The sequence below is a fragment of the Setaria viridis genome, chromosome 2, assembly GCF_005286985.2.
Source record: "Setaria viridis chromosome 2, Setaria_viridis_v4.0, whole genome shotgun sequence".
Lineage (NCBI taxonomy): Eukaryota > Viridiplantae > Streptophyta > Magnoliopsida > Poales > Poaceae > Setaria > Setaria viridis.
The window spans coordinates 42,324,991-42,342,476 of record NC_048264.2 but is presented as its reverse complement, the minus strand read 5'-3'; the positions used below and the strand labels follow the sequence as shown (position 1 = coordinate 42,342,476).

Below are 17,486 nucleotides of genomic sequence, written 5' to 3'. Positions count from 1 at the left end.
TTCATCTCAGTGCAGTGGTATCGGTTGAGCTTGAGCGTTATTTTAACTGCTGGAGTGGCTTTTTTCTGTCTTCGCCTCGTTGGCATCATTGTAACTGTGTTGTGGGATGGAGTATGGTCTGGCAATGGGAGCACTTCAGGTTTCAGCCATGCGTCCTATTGGGTTGTGCTCTGAATAATTGCATGTCATTGGGGAAACGACATGTGCCTTCCTGAAAGATGTCGAATAATCGCCGGGGGGGGGGGGGGGGGGGGGGGGGGGGGACAATTATTGAGCGCATCAGCATGATTAGCAAAATGTTTTCAGGAAAAGGCTGCCGGGAAGATGGGCGCTTGGTCCACAGGTGGCAGGACAACGACGGCAATGTCACTAGCGGTGTACTGTACTGGACCTGGCAGGTGTGGTGCTCCTGAATCCTGACATTGAGGCGGTCCCGTCGTGCAAACGGTTTATGTCCGGCCTGCCGTTTCACTGAATACCCTTATCTCTGTTTACAGATGCTCAGTAACAGTCTAACAGATAAGTGCTAGTATGCCGGCTAGTGTTTGGAGCTTCTTGTATTTGGACGGATTCTTGTCAAGTTCTCTGATCTGCATAGCCATGTGGTGGTGCAACTTCGGTGACCAGCTACTGATGATGGCCTGATGCTGCTTCTGGCTTCTGCCCATCAAGTTCTGCAGTTTCCAGGCCTCGGTGTGTGTTTGCTGTATATCTCTGCTTGCAACTGTCTCCAAAGCTAAAACAGCAGGCATTTCACGAGGCTCAAATTCGGACGGATCAAGCCGATATTCGCCAGAGGAAGGCTCAAGCATGCAACAACTGAAAGGCAGCAGTCACGGATCCAACAGCGCCGTGGACAGCACTGTGGGAATCCATATCAGCACACATTGCAACATTTTTGTAAACGCAACGTTTCTGAGTCTAGACGGTCTGCATTGTGACTTGTGAGATTCAGTACTAATAATCTTTGTCCAACCGACAACTGTGTTTGGCTACTGCATTGATCTAAGAAGTCACGATGCCAGCTTTGATAGCCTACAGAATCACATGAGGATCGGACCTAACGGTTGTTTATAGAATACATCCTCACACTGTTCACAGACCACACTGTCGACAACATCTCATTTGACAGCAACACAGAATGGTAGAGCCTGCGCAAACAAGCCAGTTCTCAGCAACCGGCCAACAACTGTATACGTGCTGTCAAGAAGCTTGGGTAAGAATAAATGTAGGCACTGTACTTTTCTTCAAACACACTATCTTGATTCTTGAACTCCATCGATTTGAGGTGGATCATGAAGATGCCCTAGCAACGCAACCTGTCTTGATCGTTCCGCACGCAGGCACACCTCGGCCCAGTGCGGAAAGCAAACTATTACTTGATCTCAGAGAAGGCCATCAGGAGTTCAGAACCACGGCAGCAGGATGGGCCCTTTGTGCACCACAGGTTGTGCATTTTTGTCAGCAGCTGTGAGCCCATCCTACATTACCTGGACAACCCATATCCTATACATTAGCTGGTCTCATCGGGAGTGAGTGTTCCTACGATATAATAAACAAGTTTATCCTCCGTTGGACATGCTACTTAACGGGGTGTTTGGGAGCACTCCACTCCAGGAAAAATTGCTTCACTCCACCAACTCCAAAAATTTTGCAGCCAAACGCGTCTAGCTCCAGCAACTCCGGCTCCAGGAAACAGGTGGAGCAAGGGGTAGATCCACATTTTTTATGGAGTACCTCAAGAGGTGCTCCAAAAATCTCATTTTCAGACCTCCTCATAGAGTTGGGGTTATTTACCCAACATTGCCACTGGTTACACAAGTTACGGGTTCGATTTTTCTATCTCTGTCATCTCCGTTTCTTCTCCCACGGGGCGCAGGCCGGCCGGGGGCGAGCTCCCCGCGGCGGGGCGGCCGGGGCGCGGGCCGGCCGGGGCGAGCTCCCCGCGGCGGGGCGGCCGGGGCGCGGGGCGGCGGGCGAGATCCCCGCGGCGGCGCGGCCGGGGCGCGGGCTGGCGGGCGAGCTCCCCGCGGCGGCCGGGGGCGAGCTCCTCGGGCCAGGTGCCCACCGGAGAGCGCTGGCGCCAGCTGCGCCTCGTCTGCATGTTCTACCTCCAAAAACTGAGAAGAGAAGAGGAGAGGAGAGAGAGGAAGAAGAGAGGAGAAAATAGAAGAGTATGACATGTGGGTCCGTTTACAAAGGGTAAAATAGACCATTCACAACAAGTGCTCATGTTTTTGGAGCTGGAGCACTGCCATTAGCCAAACACGTGCAGCAGCTCCATGTTTTTTTGGAGTTGGTGGAGTGGAGCTAGGAAAGTGTGGAGCTGGTGAAGTGGAGCTGATTTTTTTGAAGTAGAGTGCTCCCAAACAGGCCCTTAAATAGTTTGTCCTAAACTTCGTGTATTTAAAAGTAGAGATAGTACATCGATAACGGCTTGCAGTTCTAACATCATAGTGCGCGTACGTAACATACATGAAACATGAATTTTGTAGTGTACAATGTTTTCTCTCTTCCTTTCTCTTCACCCTCCTCTTGAACCTTGGCAATCTTTTACGAGGTTAGTGTCAGGGTAAGGAGAGGTAGAATAAACTAGCGAGATTTAGCGTTAATATTCTAAGACTTTAGTTCAGGGTGATTTAGGTTTTTGCCATGTTCTTAGGCCTCCTACAAGGTTTCTCTTGGAGGTTTGTAGCCCCGGTGACGCTGGTAGAGATGCCATTCATCGTGGTGGTGGAGGATAATTGATAAGCAAGATCAGTAATGGGAGAAATTACTAACAATTCATTAAAGATAGTTTAGGTGGGGGAGGGAGGCTGATATATATAGATTTATCGATGGGGAACCCGGGAACGAAGGACTGGGCAACTTGCGGTGGAGAAGCTCACTAGAGAAGAGGAGTGATAAATAGTCATAGTAGCATTACAAAAGAAAATAGGGGGGAAAAGAAATCTGAAAGCTATTCCGTAGATTTATTTTTTGTGAGTGATAAAGGACGAAAAAAAACAATTGCCAGAAGGTCCATTATAAAATAAGTCTCAAGTCAAGATCCGGAGTTCCACACTGAAGCTGTCAGACTATAATCGACTGATTCTAGAATCTAGATCCTGCAACTCGATTGGTTAAGGGCGAAAAAAAGTCAGACGCTCCTCTTAAAAGAAAATTTTCAGATGCTATAAGTCCTTGATAAAAAGGAAAAATCCCAAATTAAGCTCTGGAGTTCCACATCGAAGCTGTCAAACTATAGTCGACCCCTTCTAAAGGGGTGTTTGGCTCTAAAGGGTGTTTGGTACTGAAACTAAAGTTTAGCCCATGTCACATCGAATATTTGAAGGCTAATTAGAAAAACTAAATATGAGTTAATTATAAAACTAATTACACAGATGGAGGCTAAACGGCGAGACGAATCTATTAAGTCTAATTAGTCCATGATTTGACAATGTGCTGCTACAATAACCATTTGATAATGATGGATTAATTAGGTTTAATAGATCCGTCTCGCCGTTTAGCCTTCATCTATGCAATGGGTTTTGTAAATATTTTATTCCCAAGTCAAGCTCTGGAGTTCCACATCGAAGCTGTCACACTATAGTCGACCGGTTCATCCTGCACGGTGATTGCAGCATGAGATGAAGGTCCCATTTAGTTACATTTGCTTATTTTTAGCACCCGTCACATCGAATGTTTAGATACTAATTAGAAGTACTAAACGTAGATTATTTATAAAATCCATTACATAAGTGGAGGCTAAACGGCGAGACGAATCTATTAAGCCTAATTAGTCCATGATTTGACAATATATTGCTACAGTAAACATTTGCTAATGATGGATTAATTAAGCTTAATAGATTCGTCTCGCTGTTTAGCCTCCATCTATGTAATGAGTTTTGTAAATAGTCTACGTTTAATACTCCTAATTAGTATCTATATATTTGATGTGACACGTGCTAAAAATAAGAAGGAACCAAACGCCCCGAAGCCAACCTGCTTAAAACAAATCTGTTTGCTTGACTTGAGTAAAAAGTAGTCGAAAAAGCACAATGAATTCTGTTTGTCTTGCGTTGACCGACCTCAACGTGTGGGCCGGTGCCACCTCCCCGATTGGCTCATCCAAATCGGCCCGGCCCAGTCCAGCCCGTTTCCCACTCCTAGAGCCGTGAAGCGACCGGCCACGGCCAGCCAACCTGACCCGCGCGGCCGCGCCGCTCAGGTCGTCGTCAGCCCCCTCACTTCTTCCCCTCAAAATCCAACAGCGGCGAGCCAAGCCAAGCCAAACCCAACCCGGCTGCTCTGCTGCCAAGTGCCAACTTCCTCTCCAAGCCTCGCGCTCGCGTACTCTCACCGGTGATCCGGCGGCGGCTAGGACGCTGCGATGGATTCGAGGCCCCGTGAGACTGACGCCCCCGGCGACCCGGCCAACGGCGCCGCCCCTCCGCCGCCGACGGGGGACGTCGAGATCACCAAGCCCCGCAACGACAAGCGCGGGTACCGCCGCGTGGTGCTCCCCAACGCGCTCGAGTGCCTGCTCATCAGCGACCCCGAAACCGACAAGGTACGCTGCTTCGATCGGGCAAGGATGGACTCAGCTGGGTTTGGCGACGGGTTTTGAATTTCGATTCGAGGTTGTGAATTGCGATTTGTTTTGCAGGCGGCGGCGTCGATGAATGTTTCGGTGGGCTACTTCTGCGATCCCGATGGTCTGGAGGGGCTAGCGCACTTCCTCGGTCAGTTCTCTGTTTCGGCTTGCTGCATCTGAACTCGCTTAGTGTACTGCAGCTGAAGTTATTTTGCTTCAGCTTGATCCTGATTTTTGTTTCTAGCTTTTCCTGTGGTTGGTCCTGAATTCCTTCAACGTGAGAAATACATCTCTGGATACTTTAGGTCCTTTCTGCGTTTTCTCTGTACTTCGTAGCTTGTTAGAAGCAGTCTTTAGGTTCTGTTACGGTGCATTTTGCTTGCTTGAGCACATTGTGCATTTGGCTGTTTAATGGATCGTACTTGTGCATCCTGTAAGCATACACAGAAATAAAGAAGGTTATAGTATCAACGTTGGATATTTTTCTTGCAGCATTTTAATTGTTTTTTGTCACAGCATTTTAGTAACAACTTGATGAAATTGCATAATATGTAGGTTGTGTATTTTTTCCCCTTACACTGTGCTTGTTTCCAATTTTACAGAGCATATGCTTTTCTATGCTAGTGAAAAATATCCAGTAGAAGATAGTTACTCAAAGTACATTGCAGAGGTACGCCTTATTTTGCCAGGTTGAAAATTTTCTTTTTATTGTTTACATCACTAACTGTTAGAGCCCTGTAAAGGGGATGCAGCATGTTCTGTTGTAACTTGTTATTGGATTGAGCTTGCATTTACAAAGAGCTCCTGAGGTCTGTTGGTTCGTGGATGCATTTCCTCAAGGCGCTAGTAGTGATTGAATTCTTTCTTTATAAGTTTTTTTGACACAGTGCCACAGTGGAAGTGCTTTAGAAAATGACGGGCAGAAGCTGAACTCTAGAATAGTGCAAGTGTGCAACCATCAAGGAATATTTAAATGTAGTTTCTCTGAGCCTTACATAAAGGCTAAAGAAGAGAAGAAAAAAGTACAAATGAAACAAGTAGGTATGAACAGAACTTGTGATCAAAATTACCACTTAATCTTTGTTTTATCTCTTGGCAAGGAACATACACCACAGTTAAGTAGTATTTATCTTTTAAGAGGACATTTGTTCATCATCAGGAAATCAGGGTATATAGTTTAGATTAAATCTGCTGCTGCAGAACAAGTTTCTGTCCATATTTAACTAATATGCGCCAAGCTGAAATTGAGATCCTGAAACCATCTAAAGCTTCTGTCTGGACTCCCCAAAAATCTATGGGAGACTGCTGAATATAACTGAGCCTGTGATATTACTTGCTTGTTGATTCAGCTAACTGAAACATACAGTAAGGTATGAACTCTCAAAAAGTTGATGAGAGATGAGGAGTACTATGCTATACTCATGATGTGCTTACAGATTTCATACGCTAAATTTATGACACAAAGTGTTGCTTATGGTATATGGAAAATGGGTGTTTTCTTGTAGCATGGTGGTTCAACCAATGCCTTCACATCTTCCGAACACACAAACTTTTATTTTGATGTGAACAGTGATAGCCTGCATGATGCTTTAGATAGGTACCTTCTGTTGCCTTCTTTATTTTTACCTTCATTTTTCTTGTGCGAAATTTGACTTGTGCTTCTGTCATCCAATCTTAGGTTTGCACAATTTTTTATCAAGCCATTGATGTCTCCAGATGCTACCCTTAGGGAAATAAAAGCTGTTGACTCTGGTAAGTGCTACCTTTTCTCTTTTCTGGGGTTATTGCCAGAATCACCTTTTGAAATTCTAATTTATATTTTCCTGTTTTCTGCACTTTTAGAAAATCAGAAAAACCTTTTATCAGATCCTTGGCGAATGAGTCAGGTACTTGCATTTTCCAAGCTCTTATTAAATAAACAGCTATGTCACACCAATATGATTTTATTGTTATTTGTGTTTGATTATCAACAATTTGCCCTTTCTTGTTTTCAGCTTCAGAAGCATCTTTGCGCAGATAATCACCCTTATCATAAGTTCAGCACTGGTTGGCATCTGAACAATGTTTTCTTTCCTTTTCCTTTCGATCTTACATGCCATTAATGTGATTGAGGATTAACTGCTCTCTTGCTACCGTTTACATATCTTTGAAAAATATGTCTCTTCACTTTTGCACTTGTGAGCATTGCATGACCCGCTGATTTCAGGTTTTTGCTTGTGTGCTAAATCTTGAAATGCTACAACAAATGCTCCCAGTAGATGTGCATTTCTTGCTGTTGATATCAAAATCAATGGAGTTCACAATATAATAAAGATCTTGTATTTTGAGAATAACTGAATGACTAACTTTGCTTCACATGGACAATAGTTACCCTCTATTTTTAGTGTATTTTGTGCTACCTGTAAGTCAATTACAAAATGGTGTGGTGTGCACCTCCTGCAACCATCTTAGATGTTTTCTCTTTGCTTCAAAACTGAGAAAGTTTTAATGTAATGGGGGTACGATATGATTTGCTGCTTTCTGGAAATATTGGACAATTATTTTGAACTGATTTTCAGAATCCTTATCAATTTAGGAAATTGGGATACTCTTGAAGTTAAAGCAAAGGAGAAAGGATTGGACACAAGGCATGAGCTTATTAAATTCTATGATGCACACTACTCAGCCAACTTGATGCAACTTGTTGTGTATGGAAAAGGTCTTCCATCGAACTGTTCTGTATTTCCTTACAGGTTATATGCATCTAAAGACCTTTCCGGTTCTTTTCCTTCTCACCACTTTTGTATTTGCAGATAGTCTTGATAATTTGCAGAACCTTGTTGAAAATAAGTTCTGTGACATTAGAGATGTTGGGAGGAAACCATTTTCTTTTCCTGGTCATCCATGTACAAGTGAACATCTCCAGGTTTACTATTTACAGAATATGAGTTTACAAGTCAGACTTGCAGATGCTTGTGCACTTGTTTATGTGAGTTATCCACTTGCAGATTCTTGTCAAAGCAGTTCCCATAAAACAAGGTCACACTTTGAGAATCCTGTGGCCAATCACTCCCAATGTTCGGCGTTACAAAGAAGGCCCTTGCAAGTATATTAGCCATTTAATTGGCCATGAAGGAGAAGGGTCTCTTTTTTACATACTGAAAAAGTTAGGTAAGTAATGTGTCAGTGTTCTTTTCTTTTCTTTTCTTTTTTACAATCTACGAACCTTTACAGCATGCCGTCAGAAGGGGGAACCATGTTTTGGGGTCCTATATCTTAGTACTACCATGCTCATTTCCCTATTTTTATATATCATTGTACATGATAATTCTAATTACATTTATCTCAGTATGCATATATATGAATAAGTGGGCTTTACATACTAAACTATTAAATGTATAAATATAAGTACCTATGCGACATCTCTTTTTAAAACCTTTGTGCTGCTGCCATTTTAGCTAGGAATCACTTGAGACTGAGTAACCATGATGGCTTAGACCTTCAGGGTAAATACTGAAAGGAACTGACTTACAAAACATGAGTGAAAAGAGAACAACTCCCTAAGAGTAAAGAAAAGGAACCACAGTGTTCTGTATCAATTTTGTACAATTTCTTTCGTCATGTTTTTTTTGCCTTTATGCCGTTGCGGTTTCCTCCTTTTTCATTTATAACACTTGTTTGGTGACATGTTCATTCCTAACCTAGTAGAAAACTCTATTTTTATCCTCTTTAGTTGGTGGTCATGATTAATTTCTAATTCTGCTCAATTATTCAGGATGGGCTATAAGTTTGGAAGCTGGCGAAGGGGATTGGAGTTATGATTTTTCTTTCTTCTCTGTTGTTATACAGCTCACAGATGAAGGGCAGGGTTAGTTCTAATTTCTGAATGGCTATTTCGATATCGAAGTTTTGAATTGTAAGTGAAAATCACATATCTGATTACTGGTGATAGAGCACATGGAGGATACTGTTGGACTATTATTCAGATATATAACACTTCTGCAGACATCTGGGACTCCAAAGTGGATCTTCGATGAGGTAAAATTTAGTCTGGAATATGTGTTTTTTAATAATAAAAGGAATAAGTACATCACCTCATTTTTTCTTGCTAGCTTTGCACATGCATGTCAGAGATTATTTCAGTTCCCTGAATATTTGCCTATTTTGGAATTTAATCGATCATTTACCCCTATCCGGTTAATACCAGCTTACCACTGAAATATGAGAAAAGATGCATGTAAAATTTAAAAATCTTAAATTTTTTATGTGACACAACTATGCAACCATATTGCGATTTGCTCAATCCTTGTAGTTCTTTTTTAGTATTCTGATTTTGGCATATCCTTATAGCGTAATGATGTCCCTTTATCATCCAGTTTCACATGGATGCTGGCTGGAAACAGTCATTTTCTTTATCACCCGCACTTATGTAACTAAAATGAAATTGAAACGGCTTCTTTGACTTGCAAATAAAATGAAAGTCATACAAATGCATTGTTGAACTTGAACATTGAAAAGATCTCTCTCTCTCTCTCTCTCTCTCTATACTTTGCTTTAGATTTTACATTTCCTTTTCCCTGTACTGATGGATGAATTCCTTTTTTGGTGGGACGTGAAGCTTCAAGCTATCTGTGAGACAGGATTCCACTACCGAGACAAGAGTCCTCCTATCAATTATGTTGTAAATATTTCTTCAAACATGCAGGTATTACAGTCATACCTTGGGCATTATGTGCATGCTTATCTCAAAATTTATTATCACTGCATTGATTGATTTCATCATTTTTTTAAAACTTGCATGGCATTGAAGTCCTAAATTTGTAAAAAACAATGTCTTATCGTACCTTGTTAATTTCCATGCTTGTGGTATATGTCTAGGTGTGTAGCAATTTTAGCATGTCGCATGTTGAGCCGTATGTAGGCATAGTCCCACGAAATATACAGATGTTGTACAATGGGGTTTAGAACTTTTCATTGAATACTTTGATATGGTAGTTCCATAGATTCATGTAATAAGTTATCCAAATGCTCATTTCTTTTTGATAACGGTAAATTATGTTAACAATTTAATGGAGCCCTTTTGTCTTTTTATCCTATTGCAGATTTTTCCACCAGAAGATTGGTTGATTGCATCATCTGTGCCATCAAAATTTTCACCAGATGCTATTCAGAATATTTTAAATGAATTGACTCCTGAGAATGTAAGGTAATTCTCAAGGCATTACACCAGAATGCTTAAATGAATTGACTCCTGAGAATTTATTTTCTGTGTTCCCATTTTCTTTTGCTTCCATTGTTTAAGTTTCTCTTTTCTATACATATTTCTGTTTAGAATATTCTGGGAATCGAAAAAGTTCGAAGGGCAAACGAACTTAACAGAGCCATGGTATGGTACATCGTATTCTGTTGAAGCTATCCCTCCATCCATTATACAGGTACACTTTTGAACATTACTTAATGTCCTGGAGTTAGAAACATATGTATGTCTTACATTTTAGAATTGTTTTACAGAGATGGATAGAGAAAGCCCCTGAGGAAGATTTACATCTGCCAAAACATAACATCTTCATTCCAAGTGATCTTTCATTAAAAAGTGTAGAGGAAAAGGTAATATTTTGAAAGGCTTGCCTGATTCACTTTATTTGGTGTACTTATGCTCTTTCTCTCTGGCACATCCAGATAAGTTTTCCTTCCATGCTGAGGAAGACACCATTCTCCAGATTGTGGTTCAAGCCCGATACAATGTTTTTCACACCCAAAGCTTATATCAAGATGGATTTTCACTGTCCACTGTCCCAAAGCTTGCCCGAGTCAGCAGTTCTTACTGATGTATTCACAAGGTTGCTAATGGATTATTTGAATGACTATGGTATGTAGCATTCCCTGAGATTCTGTTTTTATTCTTCTTGCAACCAAGGCTGATCAATTTGTTTAAGTGCATTCTTTCACTTGTTTCTCTATGATTTGACATGGATAGAGTTTATGATGGATGCATATATTAGATACTAGAAATGGGATTTGTGGAATCTTTTTCTTATCGGATTGTGTTTCTGTCTGTGTACATAACAATAATTAATATTGCATATATATTACTCCCTCTGTTCCAAAATGTAGGTCATTTTGACTTTTCTAGATACATAGAATTTGTTACGTATCTAGACATAATTCTATACTTAGGTGCATAGCAAAATCTATTTATCTACAAAAGCTAAAACGACCTACATTTTGGAACGGAGGGAGTAGCATACTCTGGTATCAAGCTACCAGTATTATGTGTAATACAACCAGTTAAAGTAATAAGGAAATAGCACAATATGGAATGTCTGTGAAATACTATTTTGTGTTTTACATCCCTCAGGCCTAAACTTTGTGAGAGACATGCAATCATGAGTCAAAGATTGTATCACGGAAGTCCGCAACTGTTCTTTATGTTAGCTTATTCGAGATTTTCACCATATCTTCTATAACGACCCACCGATTTTGCGTTTACTTTCAGCTTATGACGCTCAAGTTGCTGGCCTTTATTACGTTGTTAAGCCAAATGATACCGGTTTTCAGGTTTGTTTTACATTTCATTTTTGAGTAATCGACTGCCTTTTCCATCATTACTACTCCGGATTTGAATAACGATGGATTATTATTACTGTTCCAGTGAAAAGTTTGTTTAATTGCCCAAGTAGTTCTTAAGCATATACTACATCCAGTCACTTTTATTTGACATTTCGGACAGGGATTTTGACTTGCATGTCTTAAACATCAACTAAAACTGATTGGAGGACTACTTTTTTTTAAAAAAAATCTAATGGTCCTATAATCTGGTTATTAGTAAATTGAAGTACTGTAAAAATATAGTAGTTGGACTGCAATATCAAGACCTTGGATCCTCAATAACCTCGGATCTTAGTTGAGCTGAGCATTGACCTTAATGTACAACATGCATACTCGCAGTGTGACATTTTCATTACTCACAACTTATAACAACCCTTTCTATGATTTCTTTTACGTTTGCTGCTTTTACAATGTACAAATTACATTTTATTGGCTTGTAGTTCTAATTCCCCTTACAATGCTGATATGCTCATATAAAACTGCACAGTACTAAAGTGCCAGCCTGATGTTCCTTGATGATTGATGCTGTTTTCTACTAAATTCAGTGCATTACTACCCTACAGACAGAATTCGCAACTTGATGCAAAATGTAGGTCTTATACTATTATTGAAAACTAATTCCTTTATCATCTGATGTTGGTGCTGTCTTATAGGTAACTATGGTCGGCTACAATGACAAAATGAAAACCCTTTTGGAGACTGTTATTGGCAAGATTGCACAGTTCGAAGTTAAGGTTGACCGTTTTTCTGTGATAAAGGTAATTGACAATAGTTCCTTGCAAATTTTCATGTTGTTTGGTGTTTCTTTTGTTCTCATGCCTAAAACTTCTAGGAGCCCTTAGAGTTGGGAGTGGGTACACATTCAAATATACAACAACATCAACGCATTCAAATATACAATTTGGAAAATCCAATTCAACCCTCAGAACTTTTATTCCTCAATGGCTCATTTTGATTTGCTAAAACACAATACAAGGATAAGCTATTCTGTCATGTTTTTCTAAATGGAAAATGTAACTGGGAATGAATACACATGCAATAATGTAGCTGGGAATGAATACACGTGCAATAAGCTAAGTGTTTTTTTTTTGTATTTCTACTCTGTTCCACTGCCTCGGATGCCAAATACAGGTCTATTTATATTTGTACTAAGTCAAATTCTTTTTTAGTTTTGTCCATCAATATCTTAAAAATCATATAGATTAAAGAAAAGGTTGAGGATACTAGATTCATCGTGAAAAATACTTCCATAATATATGATCCTTCATATTTAAAACAATGTTTTTTATCGATATTGCTAATCAAGGTGCCATATTGGAGGTTCAATCAATGTCCTAATGGACTTGTATTTAAGATTAATGGAAGTAGTACGTTTCCATGCAAAGCAAATAGATCTGAATAGCTATGTCAATCCAATGACACAAAATTATTCCACATCTGAATTGTGGAATTTATTTTCTAACTTTGCTGATAGTTTCTGTTACCCTAGGTGTTTAGAATATCAAATAGTGTGTCTGGTCATGCATACTGCTATTATTCTCTTGCAACCCACTCTGGCTTTTTTTCCCAGGTGATGCAATCACAAACTGGAACCGTCTTTCTATCCATTTCTTATGAACTAAGGCTTTCCCTTTTTTCCATCAGGAAGCTATGACAAAGGAGTATGAGAATTTCAAATTTCGGCAGCCATACCAGCAAGTCTTATATTATTGTTCGCTGATACTAGATGACCAAGCATGGCCATGGGATGAGGAATTTTCTGCGCTTTCTCACCTTGAAGCTAGTGATCTTGAGAAATTTTTGCCTCATTTGCTAGCAAAGACTTTCATCGAGTGTTATTTTGCAGGTTTATCCTATTCCGTTGACTTGAATTTTTTGATACTTGCTCAAAAGAAATTTAACTTGACAATCCTGCTCTTTTTTGTTTTTCTGGCTATTTGCTTTCTCTATTGAAAGGATGGTCTGCATCAACCCGTCTTATTAATTGCAAATATCAATTTCAGGTAACATTGAACCCAATGAAGCAAAAGGTGTCATCCAGCATGTTGAAGATGTCTTGTTCAATGCACCCATTAGCGTTTGCAAGCCATTATCCCCATCACAGCATCTTGCAAAGAGAATTGTAAAGCTTGAAAAGGGTTTGAGATACTATTATCCAGCAATGTGCTCAAATAACCAAGATGAAAATTCTGCTCTTCTGCACTATATTCAGGCACGCCTTTGATACTTGTTCCTCAGTGAAAATACCTTTAAGTAATGGCAATTGATTCTAAAAATGTGCTACTGACAGATTTTGTTGAATCTGCATATAGCAGCAGATTTAGGTGGTTAATTTAATGAGATATCACAGTGCTGCACCATGTTAACGGTGTGATGTAGTCGATGCTGTGCTCCTTTTTTATTTTGTGCGTGCATGCATTAATTCCATTGCATCAGGACTCAAGATTTCCACTGCCAGCATAAATTAGTTTATTTTGCAGTTTGAGCCTGGATCCCTGAACTTTGGCTCTTATTCCATATTTTAACCAGTATAGTACACAGTGTAATGCTATAACGGATATCTTCATCTGTGCAGACTCATCAGGATAATGTCAAGCAAAACGTTCTACTTCAGCTACTTGCTCTTGTTGGCAAGCAGCCAGCTTTCCATCAATTGCGATCAGTTGAGCAACTTGGCTACATAGCGCTGCTTAGGCAAAGGTGTGGTGGAACCTTTTCTTATATTTATGATTATGATAATTTATCTTCTAACTTTACTTTTTTGTGTTGCATTTGGAAATATAAAATGTGTACCTGTGTTTATCCAGAAATGATTCAGGTGTCCGTGGGTTGCAATTTATAATCCAGTCAACTGCGAAGGTAAGTTACTCATTTTATCCATTTCTGTCATCTTTTTAGTTTTTAAATCTTTCCTCTTCACAATTTTAGTACTTTTGTACATATGTAATTACTTGCCAACTCTAGTAAGTTTTGGTTCAACTTCAACAGGATCCTGCCAATCTGGATGCTAGAGTTGAAAATTTTCTTAAGATGTTTGAAGACATCCTTTACCAGATGTCTGATGCAGAATTCAAGGTTAGATGTGCTTCTCTTTCAACAGACTCACTGTTTGACCTAACTCTTTTGCATACATGTTTCAATCCATAGTGATGATTCCTGTTGCCTGGTGATTACGGACGTTTCACAGCTATCAAATTGATGCTTAACCTATACATAAAGTGCTTAACTAGTAGTGAAAAATCACATGCTTGGTAATAAGAGTTGAAAACCCTATGCTGTCTGGCACAAGGTCTTATCTTTACTGACAAGGAACGATAAGTATTAAACCTGTCGCCTATTAATAGTTCCTTAGTTCTCAGTGAGAATGTGAAAGCAAGTTGCATTTCCAGCCATCAATAGCTATTGATCGTGAAGGATATGGAACTCTTTCTTCACCTGTACCTTGTGATGAACAACGGTAGGACGTATAAGTAATCTATCTTATTCCCAAAATGTTGACTGCATCTCATTGTTGGTGCAACTTTTGCTGTGCTACGGACTTCCTTTGATTGATTGATTGGCAATACGGCAGCTTGCTTCTGACATGATTTTGGTGTCTGCGTTTGACACTTAAGCTCCGAACGCTAGCATCTGGAGCACATATCCAGGCTCCCAGGGGAAATTTTAATGTTGGGTTGGATTCTGACTTCTAAAAGGATATTGTAAACACACAGACTATCATTTTTATTAGCACCATTTGCTTCTTTTTTTTTTTCCTAAAACAATGCATGGGAGCTGCATGTCATTATTTTAAAACTGGTAAAACCAGTCCCAAAACACCTGAAGGAGATGACGAAAGCAAAAATAAAAAATAAAAAATCCTCACCCACAACCTGTTCTTCTCTTACAGCATTCAATGGCTTTTTGACATGGTTATGTACCTTATACGCATTGCTATTGCCTGTCCTGCAGAGTAATGTCAGCGCTCTTATTGATATGAAACTGGAGAAATACAAAAATCTACGCGAGGAATCAGCGTTCTTCTGGGGAGAGATTGCTGAAGGAACCCTCAAATTTGATAGAAAAGAAGCAGAGGTATGTACTCTTTGATTTTGTCCTTGTGTGTTATTTGTGAACTAAGAGAGTTTTATGATTGCAGGTTGCTGCACTGAGGGAGCTCAAGAAGGAAGAGTTGATAGACTTCTTCAATGACCATGTGAAAGTCAATGCACCACAAAAGAAGGTACTTAGCATACAAGTGTACGGTGGTCTCCATACTGCAGAGTACCAAACGATAGTGCAAAATGCTCCACCACCACAGTCGTGTGAGATAACTGATATATACAGCTTCAAGAGGTCAAGGCCTTTGTATGGGTCGTTCAGGGGAGGTGTTGGTCAGATGAAGTTATAGGTCAACCTTTTGTTTTGCAAAAATCTAAAATATAATATTTGTATAACACTATAGCTGCTTTGTTCTTAGAAGAATGTTTTTCACTTGGACTAGGTTGGATGGCATGTATTTTGACCGTTTATTTGATTAAGGACACCTGACTAATTATGCCTCACTCTGCTAAGATTTTGTGAGTTTTCGCACCGACAGGTAAAGCTATATTTTTTTTGAAATTTCTGGTCAGCCTAAGTTAATATGCCTTATATAAAAAAAAATCTTGCGTTAGCCAAATTGTGACCGCTTGGATTATTAGCGACGGCTTATCAGGTACAATTGCAGCAATTGATTTGTCCAAGGAAACCATGTCTTTCAACCGTGTGGATCTATATTAAGTTTGATTAAGAGGGAGAGTTTGTATTTTGTACCATAACAGATTTGAGTAGTAGCACGATTTTCTGTCGATGACCAGCAAGCAGTTATTGCAGTTACCAACTTGAGTAGATTTGAATGTCAACTGCTCAAGTTACTGAATGCTGGGGGAGAAAAACGTATGCTGTAGTGGGACTCTGGGAGTGATGTTAGCAAAGTCACGGGTAGGGGTATGGGTAGGGTCTATGTTACGCAGCAGCAATCTTTGAAGTGGTTTATCATTGTGATCTAGGCTTGAAATGGCAAAACATAGAAGCATTTTACGCCTGTGGAGCCTTTCCAGCATCACCCTTCTAATTCTGATTAAGAATTTTACATCGTTAGTGGGTGCTGCCTTACAGCGGTTTGGTTTTGTTCACATCTGGCTGGGAGTGTGACGAAAGTGATTTCAACCGACAGAACTAAAAAAAAAATCATTTGCATTTGATGCAAGGTTCACCAAAACCACATGAAATTCCAAAGAAAATGCCTGTCATGGGAAACGCCATTGTGTCAGATATAGAAACGTTAGCATGAAAGCATGGAGCGGAAGGTCAATGTAGCTTCCGTGTCTAGCACTTTGCTGTCCATTATTTTGAACAGGACAAAAGTGATTTCAACTGACAGAACTACTCCGAGATGAAATAATTGTCGAGTGTGACGAAATCAGAACAATACGACTGGACATTCTAAGTTGTATGGCGAAATCAGAATTTGGAGCTGTCTCACTTTGCATGTTGACAGATTTGAACAAAGGTGCAAGCGCGACGAAACAGCCGTGAGGCAGCAGCCACCAACGATGTGAAATTCTTAATCAGAATCAGAAGGGTGATGCTGGAAAAGCTCGACAGGGGCATCTCTTTCAGAGTCCTCAAATTGTAAAATGCTTCTGCGTCTTGCCATTTGAAGCCTAGAAGACAATGATAAACCACTTTGGTACAAACTTTTTCCCAGGATACTAGCCTTACTGCTGCGTGTGTATGTTACACAACACACAAATTATCGCCACTCCTTACAAGATGTTTCCGCCTATACGATGAAAATGCTTCACACACATAAACTTTCTCCCTCTCTTGCTTACAGGGAAAAATTCAAAAAAAAAAATCTTTAAATTAACATGCTAACACCCCATGTTACCCACTACTACACCATACAGGGGGTTTACTACCATTTTTCTCAACCTGTAGTAACATGAGCAGTTTGAGATTCAATGGTGACTGCAATAATCCTCGAAAGAAAATCATGACTACGTGTGTATAGTGGAACGCAGACTCGTCTTGTCGGAGGACATGCCATCACAACCTATACATCTCAATGCTTATTACTATATGTAGATATGCACAGCTGACAGCAAGATGAGGATGCCATTCCATTTATCCATGCTAAAGTGATACAACAAAATCAAAAATATATATGTGGCACAACAATGTATTACTCCCTCCATTTCAAATTGTAGATCGTTTTAGCTTTCTAGAGTACAATTTTTGCTATGCACTTAGATATAGTGTATATCTCAGTTTCAAAAAAGATATAGTGTATATCTAG

General features: G+C 39.9%; 1 protein-coding gene across 1 annotated transcript; it reads left to right on the top strand.

The window, feature by feature from the left end:
- Positions 1–4,219: 4,219 nt before the first annotated feature.
- LOC117844527 (insulin-degrading enzyme-like 1, peroxisomal) lies at positions 4,220–15,708 on the top strand. The gene is made up of 26 exons (XM_034725222.2): positions 4,220–4,552; positions 4,649–4,724; positions 5,179–5,246; positions 6,082–6,173; positions 6,255–6,328; positions 6,419–6,462; positions 6,571–6,622; positions 7,152–7,274; positions 7,369–7,481; positions 7,564–7,726; positions 8,331–8,423; positions 8,508–8,593; positions 9,174–9,260; positions 9,658–9,761; positions 9,888–9,990; positions 10,067–10,162; positions 10,235–10,424; positions 11,052–11,113; positions 11,818–11,922; positions 12,809–13,010; positions 13,168–13,376; positions 13,740–13,864; positions 13,972–14,023; positions 14,153–14,239; positions 15,116–15,238; positions 15,303–15,708. The coding sequence occupies exons 1-26, from the start codon at positions 4,373–4,375 to the stop codon at positions 15,552–15,554; spliced, it is 2,961 nt and encodes a 986-aa protein (XP_034581113.1). The 5' UTR covers positions 4,220–4,372; the 3' UTR covers positions 15,555–15,708.
- Positions 15,709–17,486: the final 1,778 nt, after the last annotated feature.

What these genes read in the sequence shown, in the direction of transcription:
- LOC117844527 (XM_034725222.2), top strand. Translation starts at nt 4,373, where the DNA reads ATGGATTCGAGGCCCCGTGAGACTGACGCCCCCGGCGACCCGGCCAAC. An exon ending in CTGCATGATGCTTTAGATAG is followed by an intron (nt 6,174 to 6,254) that starts GTACCTTCTGTT and finishes ATCCAATCTTAG; the next exon opens with GTTTGCACAATTTTTTATCA. An exon ending in CTCTTCTGCACTATATTCAG is followed by an intron (nt 13,377 to 13,739) that starts GCACGCCTTTGA and finishes TCATCTGTGCAG; the next exon opens with ACTCATCAGGATAATGTCAA.